Source organism: Ambystoma mexicanum, chromosome 3q (genome assembly GCF_040938575.1).
Source record: "Ambystoma mexicanum isolate Mex_15411 chromosome 3q, UKY_AmexF1_1, whole genome shotgun sequence".
In the NCBI taxonomy this organism is placed as follows: domain Eukaryota; kingdom Metazoa; phylum Chordata; class Amphibia; order Caudata; family Ambystomatidae; genus Ambystoma; species Ambystoma mexicanum.
This window is the reverse complement of record NC_090926.1, coordinates 563,620,616-563,635,413: the sequence shown is the minus strand read 5'-3', so window position 1 is coordinate 563,635,413 and position 14,798 is coordinate 563,620,616. Positions and strand designations below refer to the sequence as shown.

General features: G+C 45.1%; 1 protein-coding gene across 1 annotated transcript in view; it reads right to left on the bottom strand.

Annotated features, from left to right (window-relative positions):
• The window catches only part of RANBP17 (RAN binding protein 17), a 2,111,817-nt gene that overhangs the window by 694,560 nt on the left and 1,402,459 nt on the right, over window positions 1-14,798 (bottom strand). The window contains exons 17-18 of the mRNA XM_069654335.1: window positions 10,687-10,750; window positions 10,491-10,599 (exon numbers count right to left, since the gene is read on the bottom strand). Coding sequence (XP_069510436.1) covers window positions 10,491-10,599; window positions 10,687-10,750 — 173 coding nt within the window. The remainder of the gene's footprint in view (window positions 1-10,490; window positions 10,600-10,686; window positions 10,751-14,798) is intronic.

Sequence of the window (14,798 nt, the reverse complement as noted above, 5' to 3'; positions counted from 1 at the left end):
GTCTGGTTTGGAGTGTTGTTGCTTCTTCTATGGTGAAGCGCAGGACCCGGAAGATGGACTAGACCGGACCTTCGAATCTGGCTTGTCTGGCTCGCAGGAATATCTTTCTGTATGTGAAAAGGGAGTATTAACAATCTGCGGGAGAAAGTATAAGCCTCCCGCTCCCTTCTCACCCCTTTACGAAACCTTCCTGCGACCCCCACGTGAAGTCTCACCTTAGGGTTTGAAAGGTTGAGCTCTCCATCCTGCTTCTCATGCAGGGGCGCGTTCTATCCAGTTACTTCACTGGGATTTTGATTGTAGAGGGTTCAAGTTTAGTTTTCCCGGTATAGTACCGTAAGGATTCTGTTAATGAGTATGATTCCGCAATAATAATTGTTCGTTGTCACTTTTTCAGGTGCGGAAACTATTCAGAGAAGAGCTGTGGAACCGAAGAATGAGACTCTGGTGAGCTTGATGAGAGTTCTCTCAGTGTCCTTGTATCAATGCGCTCACTAACGCTGATGTCTTTTTTCCCCATAGGGGCCGGGGTCCGGAAATGCCTGGATGCGGCACCGACCCGAAACGAAGCTCAATCCAGAAGAAATCAGGTAAGTCTTTAATGGGCGTTGGGTAACGTCTTTTCATGCGCCCACTAACGCTGATGTCTCTTTTTCCCCTTAGGGGCCGGGGTCCGGAAATGCCAGGATGCGGCACCGACCCAAAATGAAGTTGGAATAACCCAACAAGTAAGCTTTGTAATGGAAATTAAGGTTTCCTTGTTTTCTTTCCCCTCTCACCTTTATTCTTGTCTTTTTCTCCCTAGGCGCGGTGATGTGGCTGCGAGTCCAGATGTCGCCGTAGAACTTGGTGGTACCTTGTACAGGTGAGTGAGATGCGGCGCTGCAGCGATCGATGCGATGTGCTTTTAAATGGATGTCTTCCTTTTCAGGACCGTCGGCGAGATGTCTCCGGAATGCGGCTTTAGCAGGTAAGGACTCTTCTTTACCCTTTTCTCTTCTTTTCTCTCTTTGCAGGTGTTCCAGGATGCTGGCAGGAGTGGCAGAAGACAGAATGCAGGAGCAAACACGGTGAGCGTCCAGCTGCTAGATGCAGAACAACACGAAGCGTGAGTTGCTGCTTGGCCGTGGCTTAAATAGCCTTCAAAGTAGTTCCAAGTATGTATCCTTCCTCTCAGGTATGTATTCCTCCCCTGACCACACCCGTGTGGTTAAGTAGTTCCAAAGATAAAGTAGTCCCATTCAGGCCTCAGAAGGCCTGGATGTTGCAGCATGGTCTGCATCAGGTAAGTTAACACTAAGCACCTTTAACACAAAGTCCCCTTTTATGAGCCAAAGGCGCCAGGACTGAGTCCAAAGAGCCCCTACTTGAGGCTGTTGTGACTTCCCTTGAAGACATGATGTCTGCCTCTGGGGTAGCTGGGTCTTGTCTGGCACCTTGGAGGTAGGCATCATGACAGTACCCCCTCCCAAGGTCGTCCTTTCCGGGGGTTTCGGCTTGCTTGGGAATTTTCGGTGGAATCTTTGCACTAATCGCGGGGCGTGTACATGGTCACTTGGTTCCCAAGATCTTTCCTGAGGTCCGTACCCCTTCCAATCAACTAGATAGAAGAGTTTTGATTTTAACATTTTGGAATCCAATATGTCCTTAACTTCAAATTCTAATTCCCCATCGATTTGAATTGGTTCAGATGGTTTGCTTAGTCTGGCTCCAGGCTGCATCGGTTTTAACAGTGATGCATGAAAAACGGGATGAATTTGCATGTTGGCTGGTAAATCGAGTTTAAAGGCCACCGGGTTAATTATAGCTTTGATGGGATAGGGTCCAATGTATCTGGGAATAAAAGTCTGCGGTCCTTTGAGAGGCAAATGCTTGGTTGCCAGCCACACCTGGTCTCCAATCTGGTACGAAGGTGCTTCACTCCGATGTAGATCAGCATTTTCTTTGTATTTTTTCTTGGCTTGTTGCAAATGAGTTGTAGCTTCCTTGAAGGCTCGGGTTATAGTAGAATGCAAATGATCAACTGCAGGCATTTCCAGGTTTTGAGGAGGGTCTAGGTCTGAGGTTCTAGGATGATGACCATACAAGGTGTAAAAAGGGGTTTGTCCTGTTCCAGAATGTACAGAATTGTTATATGCATACTCTGCGATCCATAGAGTATCTTTGCAGCTGTTTTCAGATTGATGCAACATGCACCGAAGATATTGTTCAAGGGTTTGGTTAGTCCTCTCGGTTTGACCATCGGTCTGGGGATGGTGACTAGTGGATAAGCGTACATCAATTTGTGCCAGTTGGCAACATTTCCTCCAAAAATGGGAAATAAATTGGCTTCCTCGGTCTGAGATTAATATGGATGGAAAACCATGCATACAAACTATGTTTTCCAGAAATTCCTTGGCCAAGATGGAGGCTGAAGGTACCTCTTTTAAAGGGATAAAGTGGGCCATCTTGGAGAACAGATCCACGATTACCAAGATAGTGTTATATCCATAGCAAGGAGGCAGGTCGGTAATAAAGTCCATTGACAAGGTGTGCCAAGGGGCTGGTGGAATATCCAAGGATTGTAGGAGACCGGCTGGTCTCTTCTTTTGACCTTTATTTTGGGCGCAAACTCCGCAAGACATCACAAAAGATTTTATGTCTTTTCTCCAGGATGGCCACCAGAATTGTCGTTTGATCTTTTCCTCAGTTTTTGCGATACCAGGATGTCCTTCCATTAATGTATCATGATAGTGAGCAATGACCAATTCTTGCAGTTCTTTGTTGGGCAGAAATAACTGCGCCTGGAAGTATGGTAAATCGTTATTAACGGAAAAGTGTGACCCCTTTTGAGTCCATTCTTGCAAGGCTGTGGAATTTAAAAGTTGTTTAACTCGAGTTTGAACGTCCTCTATAGTTTGTAAAGAGGTGAAGCCTAAAATTCTTTGTTCGGGTATAATTGGTACTGGTTCTAAGTTTGAATTTGTTTCATCCATTCCAATCCGGGATAAAGCGTCCGCTTTGCTATTCTTGCAACCAGGGCGGTAGGTGATTATGAAATCAAATTCTGCAAAGAATAAAGCCCATCGGAGTTGGCGGGATGATTGGGCTTTGGCCGTTTTTAGATATTGCAAATTCCTGTGATCTGTAATCACCGTAATGGTGTGTCTTGCGCCGAGGAGGTAATGACGCCAAGCCTTGAAGGCGGACTTAATAGCTAGTAATTCTTTGTAAGTGATTGCGTAATTGATTTCAGGAGCCGTGAATTTCCTGGACCAAAAGGCCACAGGGTGCATCTGGTTAGTTTCTGGATCCCTTTGAGACAAGACAGCACCCATGGCCAAACTGGAAGCGTCGGTTTCAACAATGTAAGGGAGATCTGGGCGCGGATGCTTCAATACAGGGGCGGAGGTGAATTTGGTCTTCAGGTCTTGAAAGGCCTGTTCTGCCTCAGGAGTCCATTCGAAACGTTTATTCTTCCGTAAGAGGGCTGTTATGGGTTGAACCACTCGAGAAAATTCCGGGATGAATCTTCGATAGAAATTGGCAAAGCCAAGCATACTCTGAACCCCCTTAACAGAGTTAGGAGATGGCCATTTGAGGATGGCGTCCACCTTTCGCAAGTCCATTCGGACTCCTTTAGGTGTCAGGATTAATCTGAGAAACTCGACCTCTGTGGTATGAAAAACGCATTTTTCGAGTTTCGCAAACAGGTTGTGCTGGCGCAATTTCTCAAGAAATGCCCCGACATGTTTTCTGTGTTCGGATTCCGAGGAGGAGTATACCAGGATGTCATCGATATATACGATGACACAAATATCGATAAGTTCCCGAAGAACATCATTCATAAAGTATTGAAAGGCGGCAGGTGCGTTGCATAATCCGAAGGGCATCACCTGATATTCAAAGAGCCCATATTTGGTGCGGAATGCAGTCTTCCATTCGTCGCCTTCTTTTATACGTACCAGGTGATAAGCTCCTCGGAGATCTAACTTGGTGTATATACAAGCATCTTTTACCTGGTCAAGAAGTTCAGGGATCAGAGGCAGAGGATAACGATTCTTAATCGTTATTTGATTTAGGGCGCGGTAGTCAATACATGTTCTAAGGCCGCCTTCTTTTTTCGGCATGAAGAACAGAGCTGAGGAAACAGGAGACTTTGACGGGTGAATAAAACCGTTGGCAAGATACTGATCTAAATACTGACGCAAATGAACGTTCTCAGGTTCAGTAAGAGCATAAATCCTACTACAGGGCGGTTGAGCATTGGGTACCAGGTCGATTTGACAATCGTACGACCGGTGGGGAGGTAACGTGTTCGCCTGTTCTTTTTGAAAAACGTCTTGGAACTCTTGGTATTCAACCGGTAGTTGTATCGTGGTGGAAGTTACTGTGGCCAGAACCATATCTGGATTTCTTGGATAACAAGTCAGTTCACAATCAGGAAAGGTTATTCTCTTTGCTCGCCAGTCAATTCGAGGATTATGTGTTTCTAACCAAGGGATTCCTAGAATTACTTGAAATTGTGGGGCCTCGATTACATCGAACACAATTGCTTCCCGATGTCCATCCTGTCCCACTAGTGTCATTTCTGTAGTGGAAAGTGTTACCGGCCTTGAGGCTATTTCGGTTCCATCTACTGTAGTAATGACATCCTTGTTAACTTTCGGACGGAGAGGAAGATTAATCCTGGAGGCCAATTCACGATCTACGTAGTTTCCAATAGCTCCACTGTCGATGTATGCTTTTATAGCATGCAACCGCTGAGGCTGTTTCGGATCCACGAGCACCATTGGCATGACAAAATGCGAGGTCTGTTTTCAAGCTCGGCAAGCGGACCTCTACGCTTGTCGGGCTTGACCGTTTCCCGAATCAGGTTCTATTAAATTGTTGTCCGTGGCTCCAACCACCTTCTTAGGTGGCTTTACCGGGCAGTCTCGTAGAAAGTGACCAGAAGCCCCGCAATAGAGACATAGTTGCTTTTGCCGTCTTCTCTCTCGTTCCTTCTGCGTCAATGGTCCTTTAACACTGCCGATCTGCATAGGTTCTGAAACGTCGGTACTCTTAGGGTTAGCGTGAGTTTTGATCAGCACTTGAGTTTCGAACTTGGACCGATCTGCTTTTCTAGTTTGCAGTCTGTGGTCAAGTTGGACCACTAAGTGTATGTATTCTGCGCAGGCTTGAGGTGGATTTACTATTTGAGCTAGAACATCCTTAAGTTCTCAGCGCAGGCCTCGATGAAATAGTGTGATCCTTTTATTTTCGGGCCACCCCGTTTCTACAACCAGCCTATTAAAGGTGGCAATATAAGATAAGAGATCTTGGTTACCTTGTCGTAAGGATAGTAGTTCGTTGTCAAGGGCCTGTCCCTGAGAGTGTCGAGCGAATAATCTTTCCATGCTCGCCTGGAAGCTTTGAAAATCCTGGAGAATTGGGTCATCCTGACTTACCAACGGAACAGACCAATCGGCAGCACAGCCACTGAGATAAGATAATACAAAGGCTACCTTGGTTTGATCATTAGGGAAGGCCCCAGGTCTGCATAGAAAGTGTAGGCGACATTGGTTCATAAAAACGGCATATTTCTTGGGGTCCCCCGCAAAACGTTCAGGCGGGGCCAAAGGCATGTTTCCAGGTAGATTGATTTGTACCAGGTTATTTGAAACCATTGACGAGGCATTACCCCCAGAACTAGGTAAAGGAGTTTGTCCTGCTGGACCCTGCAACAATCGTTTGGCCAGGTCATCAGTTCTTTCCTTGGATAAGATTAATTCTCTTTTGAGAGCATTAGTTTCCTGGCGGGCGGAGTGTACTTCTGCCCTTAATTCCCCCAAAAGCTGAGCCAGCTGGTCTGTCTCGGAAGTTTCCATAGCGCCCAGGTGGGAAATTGTAGGTAGGCTTTGCGTTCTGTTACGCTCACCTGACTCCCACGGAGGCGCAGGTCTGGTTTGGAGTGTTGTTGCTTCTTCTATGGTGAAGCGCAGTACTCGGAAAATGGACTGGACCGGACCTTCGAATCTGGCTTGTCTGGCTCGCAGGAATATCTTTCTGTATGTGAAAAGGGAGTATTAACAATCTGCGGGAGAAAGTATAAGCCTCCCGCTCCCTTCTCACCCCTTTACGAAACCCTCCTGTGACCCCCACGTGAAGTCTCACCTTAGGGTTTGAAAGGTTGAGCTCTCCATCCTGCTTCTCATGCAGGGGCGCGTTGTATCCAGTTACTTCACTGGGATTTTGATTGTAGAGGGTTCAAGTTTTGTTTTCCCGGTATAGTCCCGTAAGGATTCTGTTAATGAGTATGATTCCGCAATATTAATTGTTCGTTGTCTCTTTTTCAGGTGCGGAAACTATTCCGAGAAGAGCTGTGGAACCGAAGAATGAGACTCTGGTGAGCTTGATGAGAGTTCTCTCAGTGTCCTTGTATCAATGCGCTCACTAACGCTGATGTCTTTTTTCCCCATAGGGGCTGGGGTCCGGAAATGCCTGGATGCGGCACCGACCCGAAACAAAGATCAATCCAGAAGAAATCAGGTAAGTCTTTAATGGGCGTTTGGGTAATGTCTTTTCATGCGCCCACTAACCATGATGTCTTTTTTCCCCTTAGGGGCCGGGGTCCGGAAATGCCAGGATGCGGCACCGACCGGAAATGAAGTTGGAATAACCCAACAGGTAAGCTTTGTAATGGAAATTAAGGTTTCCTTGTTTTCTTTCCCCTCTCACCTTTATTCTTGTCTTTTTCTCCCTAGGCGCGGTGATGTGGCTGCGAGTCCAGATGTCGCCGTAGAACGTGGTGGTACCTTGTACAGGTGAGTGAGATGCGGCGCTGCAGCGATCGATGCGATGTGCTTTTAAATGGATGTCTTCCTTTTCAGGACCGTCGGCGAGATGTCTCCGGAATGCGGATTTAGCAGGTAAGGACTCTTCTTTACCCTTTTCTCTTCTCTTCTCTCTTTGCAGGTGTTCCAGGATGCTGGCAGGAGTGGCAGAAGACAGAATGCAGGAGCAAACACAGTGAGCGTCCAGCTGCTAGATGCAGAATAATGCGAAGCGTGAGTTGCTGCTTGGCCGTGGCTTAAATAGCCTTCAAAGTAGTTCCAGGTATGTATCCTTCCTCTCAGGTATGTATTCCTCCCCTGACCACACCCGTGTCGTTAAGTAGTTCCAAAGATAAAGTAGTCCCATTCAAGCCACAGAAGGCCTGGATGTTGCAGCATGGTCTGCATCAGGTAAGTTAACACTAAGCACCTTTAACACAAAGTCCCCTTTTATGAGCCTGGCGCCTATGGCGCCAGGACTGTGGCCCGATATGAGCCTGGCGCCAAAGGCGCCAGGACTGAGTCCAAAGAGCCCCTACTTGAGGCTGTTGTGACTTCCCTTGAAGACATGATGTCTGCCTCTGGGGTAGCTGGGTCTTGTCTGGCACCTTGGAGGTAGGCATCATGACAGGGACTAGCAGAATTTTACCACAAATTTGTGAACAGGTTTGCTTCTATATCGTCTCCATTAAGGAATTTACTCAAGAAATGTGTCGACTTTAAATGGTCTGAGGATTGTCAATTAGCTTTTATGAGGAGGGCATCGCCAAGGCTCTATCATTAGGTGTGTTTATGTCAGGAAGAAAGACCACACTGTCGATAGATGCTAGCATTTTAGGCTTGGGTGCCACATTGACACAATTTGACCTAGGAAAAACAGAGCATATCATAGAATTTGCTTCAAGACCACTGAGGGAGGGCAGAAAGAAACTACTCAATAATAGAGAGAGAAGCGTTAGCAGTATCTTGGGCAATACTTCATTTCAAGTTTTTTTTATGGGGCCAAGTATTTCAAGTGAAAACGGATCATAAACCTTTGGTCCAACTCATGAGTAGTTCGGATTGGGCTAAGGGTTCACCCAGGATTGCCAGGTGGATGGTAGGTTTGCTGGGTTACAATTTTAGAATCAGTTATATAACGGGCAGAGAGAACGTAGTTGCCGACTACCTATCTAGACGCCCTGTGGAGAATGAGGACATTGTTGAGACATCCAGAGAACATGATTTGATTATTGCTGAGGTTGCGTGTGATGCAGTAAGCAAGGGTGATTGGATGAAAGCAGACAAAGAGGATCCTGTTCTTAACAATGTGAAGAACTGGACAACAGAGGGGTGGCACAATAAGGAAAATCTGGAGAGGTGCTATGACAGATATTTAAGGTAAAAGTGGAACTAAGTCTATCTGAAGATGGTTGTAGGCTTAGGAGGGGGAGGAAGGTGGTACCTCCTTTTGGCATTAGACCCCAGTTAGTCAATCTAGCTCATCAAGGACATTTGGGCATAGGGGGCACCAAGTGATTGTTAAGACAGTCATTCTGGTGGCCAGGCATGGATAGCGAGGTTGAGAAAAAGGTTTGGTATTGTAAAGAGTGCGGAAAAAGTGACAAAGGGAAATGTGTGAGAGAAATACCTCTCTCTCCTGTGAAAGTACCAGTGAGCCATGGAAAAAAGTGGCAGTTAATTTGGTAGGTCCTCTACAAGGTCTTGGTGATGGATACAAGTATTTGGTAGTTATGGTAGACTATCATACCAAATGGCTGGAGTGGAGGGCACTTAGGCTACTACTGCAGAAATGATTTCATTTTTCGAAGACATATTTTACAGAGAGGGATTTCCTATGGAAAAATTACTGACAATAGAGTACAATTTTGCTCTGACAAGATGATGGAATTTTTAGGGAAGTTTGGTATCAAACATTTTCGCACCGCACTATATCATCCCAGAACCAATGGGTTAGTCGAGAGAGCCAACAGATTTATAAAAAGGGGAATACAACTAGCACTCGCTGCAGGGTTGGAGTGGATGAAGGTTCTCAAAGAAATGGTGTGGAGTTACTGTACAACTCCTCACTCTATCACAAAGATATCTCCTTTTGTGTCATTAAAAGGTAGACAACCGGGGACCAAGCTATGTCCGGGTTGGCTGGAGATGGCAGGATTCGTGGCTGTGGATCGTCAAGAAGTTATGAGACTGATTTTGGAGGCACAAAATGTAAACAAACAGAGATTTGATGAGGTTGCAAAAGTTAAGGAAATAGCGTTTGAGGTTGGTGATTGTGTTTTGATAAAGAAATCCTCGTTTAGGGTCCAAATGTGTGGAGAGTAAGTTCTTGGGACCTAGAAAGATTGTGGCAGTGCATAGGAATGTGGTGATTTTAGAAGGTGGTGACTGTTGGTCTAAGCCAAGGTTGGTCAAAATGTTATCCTATGTGGTGAGGGTGATGTTATGGATAGGGCTGAAGCTGACATGAATGATGAGACCATGGGAGGAGAGGCGGAAGAGAATGGAAGTGAAATGGTTGCAGATAAAGCAGTGAGAATGGTCTCACTGTAGGATTAGAAACGTGTAAACGTAGAGCTAGGAAAAGGCCAATACGTTTCAAAGATTATTGTTGCGAGTGAAATGCTAGGTTTGTTGCAAATTTAAAGGGAGGAGATGTGTTAGGTTTAGAAATATTGCATTGCCTTTTATGTTCATTATCTTTCTATTAATGTTCATGCTTTTGCATTTACTTTCATGTTCATTATATTGGTATCTGTTCATGTTTTTCTAATCTGTTGATAAAGAACCTCTTGCCTACATAATGTGGTCAGAGGCTTCAGTTCTGTGACTGTTTACTCCGGTGTGGGGTTCTAGAATGGTTTGAATATGTATTGCAGTTGGAGAGAGCGGCCAGGAAAGCAGTGCCTGCTGTGGCTTGGACTTTACTTAATACTTTTCCTTTTCCTATTTACACTGCCTCCGTCTTCATTTAACAATCAGCAGCATAAAACATACATAAAGGTCAATCATAGTATTTTGTTGGTGAAGGTCAAGTATTGTTGACTTTGTTAGGACTGCTGTTCTAACCAGTTACAGTGTGGGATCCTATAACCGCTTAATTGTGGCAATGATATACCACCTAAATGCAGGACCCACAAACATGTCCTGAGCAAACAAGGTGATAAAGCATTAATCCACAAGATGTTAATAAAGAAGCATCTATCGGAATAGTGATTTCTCTTTTTGTCTCTGATTGTGTGATGTACTTTGTGTTGCAGAATTTGACAGCATTGAGCAACTGAGCGAGCTCGTGAGGGTACCTCTATAGTCCCAAAACATATTGCAGGGTGACCTTCAATTCTCTAGTTGAGGGTTTCTGGAAAAGTGTTCAAAAGAAAGCAAGCAATGACAAAGTCAAGAATTTGGTATAGACATTATAGAGGTAGTCCTATTCATTTGCCAGCTGTTACCTTCGCATGTATTGACATTATTGACCAGGTATTCTGAGGCTAGGATGGGAAGTGAAAACTCCTCAAAGCTGCAGAGCATCATCGACGCATTATACTGCAAGTGCGCATCCTGCCCTCCTCCCTGCATCTAGAAGGACACACTTCACAGAGGCCTTAATTGTCCTCATGATCACCCACAAACTCAACCAAAGAGCAATGAACCACCAAAGTACCAAGAGTTAGAATGAAACCGCTATCTACTTACCTAGGTCCACCATAAGAAGTCGAGTTAGCGCAGTGTAAAACGTTGTTCGACATCTCAAGTCTGTCAGGGTGAAATTATCATTGACACCCAAAAACGGGAAATGCTTACTCTGAAAAGACACATTAACGTTGCACATATTACTTTGGAAAAAACATACACAGTTCAAAAACAATAGGTTGACACAATAATTGCTTACCGTGTGATTTTGAAGCATGAACTTCACAGCATCAATTTTCACCAATTTCTTTAAAAGAACATAAGTGAATATGGTTAAGGAACATACGCTCAGAAAAATGAAATACTGAAATAATCCACAGCACCATTTGTGTCCTATCACAGAAGCTGCAGCTGTTCAGTAGATAGGTGCGTGCATGCCCTGCTACCCATGCCCTCATCCCCCAAGAAGGCTACTTCTTCCCTGGCTTCTTAGTGAGAACTCCTGCAGATCTGATGTGCTGCTTAGGACGGGGAATGCCATACGCAGAGATTAACATTGATACATTTGCTTGATAAAGCACCCAATCACTATTTTCATAAAATCTTTTGGCAATGGTGCCCAAGATCTTTTCTTCTGATGTCAATCAGTAGTGTGAATGAGGATGCCGCCCTGGCACAAGCAGAGAGGCCAATACCGAACATGTGCATGTGTGAATGTGGTAAAAGAAAATCTAAATTAACAAGAATAAAAATATAGCAACAATGCAGCCATAATGGATGCGGCACCTTCCAACCTTTCTGTATCAGAACCAAAGGTGCAACGTTGACCTCACAGGCAGGATTATAACGACACATTTTGGACCCAAAGGATGAAATGAGGCAGTGTTTACAAGAGAAGGGCATGGATCCAGTTGATGGAAGAGCGACACTAAAATAGTGAAGATATGTCACAGAGAAGTAGGTGAAATGATTAGTGGAGGAAAGACAGTTCAGTTGGACATAGAGTCTCGTGTTTTCTCACAAATACTGCCACCGTCATTGGGCTAGGTATTGAAGGGAGGATGTATTTGCATGCATATGGCGGGGCAGATCGAGTGCTCTTCATTTATTTGGAAGAAAGTAGAAGGGCAAGCAGAGAAGCCACCTTTCTAAAATAGTAATTCTTTTCCTACCAGTGATTAAAAACAAATGGCAAATGCCCAGGGTGTTAGCAGGGTATTCACACTGTAGCATTCAACCATTGTCAAACTGCTCAACTATGTTATTAAAGAAAAAATAAACACCCGAGGCTGGAATGGGGTAGTGCACAAACCTAATATGAGAAGCCTAAAGCATGACCGTTTTAACTCCTTCTGCTTAATTCGTTATATGAAATTTAAGACTATTCTTCTTGACGTTCACATACCCCAACCCCAAATTCAGGGCGATATTCACAATTGACAATTGTTCTGCATGCAAATATACACACAGAGTATAGTATTCGAATGACCATTTGCATGGAAATGATAAAGCACATGTGTGCTTCAGATGCCACCTGTAGCGGTATTATGCCTTCCCTAAGTCACTGCATAGTAATTTGCATAATGCATGCAACACCCTACGTTACATAATAGGGTGCTGCAAATCTAAGTATTCCAGCACTGAGTCTGTGGTGTGACGTGCATTCTGGTCAGCTTTCAGCATGCTGGGATGGATTTGGGATCGGTTGTACAAAAGTGTGTAGCAGTCCAGTGCTTCATGGTATACTCTCAAAACAACGTGCGAGGCCCATATAGGTGCATGTGCATTTTGTCAACAGAGTGGCAATAAAAAAACAGAAATGCCGTCAGCAGCATTCACTTTCCATATTCATGTCGACACGTGTCCTGCCCTACACCCCGCTCCTCACTCAAGGACCAGCGGATAAGGATAGAAAGTCGTCCCCTCTAACTCATAACTCTATTACGTGCATCAGCACATGACAGTGGTCAAGTAGAGAGCAACACAGTGAAAACATACAGCAGAATATTTGTCATCACGCCCTTTTGAAATGTTTCTGACTTACCCATTGTCTCATTTCACACGCAGCTGTGGTCAACACAGGGATCCTAAGGTTTCATTGAAATCCTTGTCGGATGTGATTCACCAAACCCCCGATTTGCCTGATGAATTCAGGGGCACAACAGGCAGCCAAGGTGCCAATGACATCATCATACCGATGACACAAGACGAGAACAACGTTGGAGGTCAGATACACAATATCATTGATATAAGACTAACCCACACACCAACATTCCCAGCAGCTGGCACAGGAGAGTGAGTCCCAGGGCCTGAAGCATTCAAAAAGGCTAGTACCATGTGGTCCATAGACGCCCACACTGGAGAATCCACCAAAATCATACAGCTGTCTCCCCAACCATTGTCCATGCACAGGCCATAGTGGAAATCTAAACAAAGGTGGGGAGGTGAGGCCAACTGCCGACCGATGTGGAGCAGAGAGCTGTAAACTCCTACTCGGATCGCCTAACATCCTGCACAACTGTATTCCTCTTCACTGGAAAGAACCCTGAAAAAAGTGGAAAGGGTCACCATGTTCATGGGGACCTGGAATATAGCACACAGCCCAACAAGCAACGCTCCCCCTGACGGGACCAGAGGCAAGGTGAGTGGTGCATGACGGCTGCCGTATACAGCCTAGGAAACTATCCTTCTGACACTGGTATGTCCCCGACAAAGAAGCAGTGATGTCTGCGCCTTCATTGAGAGGTCTTGAGATACTGTGAAGGTAAAATTCCTGCTGGTGGCAATACATGGGGAATTCTCATCCACAGGCCTCTGAAGACACCAGGCCAGATAATGCTTCTGTTTAGCAGCCATACGGGGAATGTGGAGGTCTGCGCTTCCCCTGCTAGGGCAATTCTGCCACTTTGATCACCTTGGTCCTGTTGGTGGGTCACTGGGGGGGGGGAGGGATGCATGATCATTGGAGCTCAGGAGGCCGCTGCCAGACTGTCATAGTCGCAGCTTAACCACCAGGTGGGGCTCATTACACAGACGTTGCACAATACACTTCCCTCAGAAGACAGGTGGCAGCTAAATTGCGAAAGGGCTCACCAGGGGAATTGTAGGTGGTTCCCTCAAAAGTGCTGTCCATTAAGCAGCGTGGAACAAACTATTGACCTGCTCCTTCCACCGCATACCAAGAATCCTATCTGGGATAGAAGCTGGTGACATTTTTCCTAGCTGTTTATCATCATACCTTATTCAGTTTACTTGGACCAGAAATCCCACTATGAGTGAAAGAGATGGTCTTCTCGACCCGTGAGTCTGGAGGCTGTGAATGGTTACTGTGAGGAGCCAGGAATGAGACGCAGACACAGAGAAGTCATATTTGTGGTTAAATAAGGGGTTGGGAAATGCCTCACTGGCCCTACTTCTAAGAGGTCTTTCCCTACCTCAACCAAAACTAAGGGTCTCGCCAATTTCAAGATGCCCAAAGCAAAACTGTCCTGTGTCTGAAATCCTACCCTTTTCCTCACATTCTAAAGTAACTCTAATGTGAAAAGGGTAATATTCTAGTCTTGAAAGGTGTACAAATGTTCAAGTTAAAAAGAAATATAAATGCACTTCAACACAAAAGTTCCCAATGGATAAGGTTCACAGTTCCAGGGGATGGCTCCCTTCCCCCAGGTTGCAGTTTAAGATTTATCGGTACTTCGAAAGAAACAAAACCTCCTTGGTGCTTTCTTGGGTAATAACAAAAACACTTTGTAGTCCAAAACAATTTTAGATAGAAGTTCCAATTATACAGGATACCGGTGTATTCCCCTGCCAGGTTCTTTTCAACTTCAATTTCACTTCATTCACTGTCTTGGGTTTATCTCACGTATTCTTTTGCCAGGTCTTCTTTGGGTGGTGAGTTTTCTAAAGTTCCAAACTTTAGCTTCTGCCTGGTATACTCTCCTGCTGGGACTTGCAACGTGGTACACTTTACACCACTTGCAGACTTGTGCTTGCCTGGTGTACTCGCCTGCCAGGGTTTTCAATGTGGTACACTTTGCACACACTTGTAGACTTGTGGTTTCGCTAATGTTCAAGAGGTGAAGTGCTCTCTTTCGATCCCCTTAACCTCTCTCTTGCTCTGCTCCTCTTGGATACAGGTCCCAGAAGTGTAACTGTTATAGTTTAGCTGGAGAGTATACCAGGCCAACGCTAAATGTGTATATATGTATGTAAAATGTAAATGCCTAAATGCAAGTTGCTGATCAAATATATGAGGATATACTCTATATACAGTACAAACATTCCTGCTGTGTGCCTCGATATGTGTGAAAATCAATGTTTCCCTACTCAAAGCCTTATGTATAGTGGAAGGGCGGCAAAGTAGGAGTC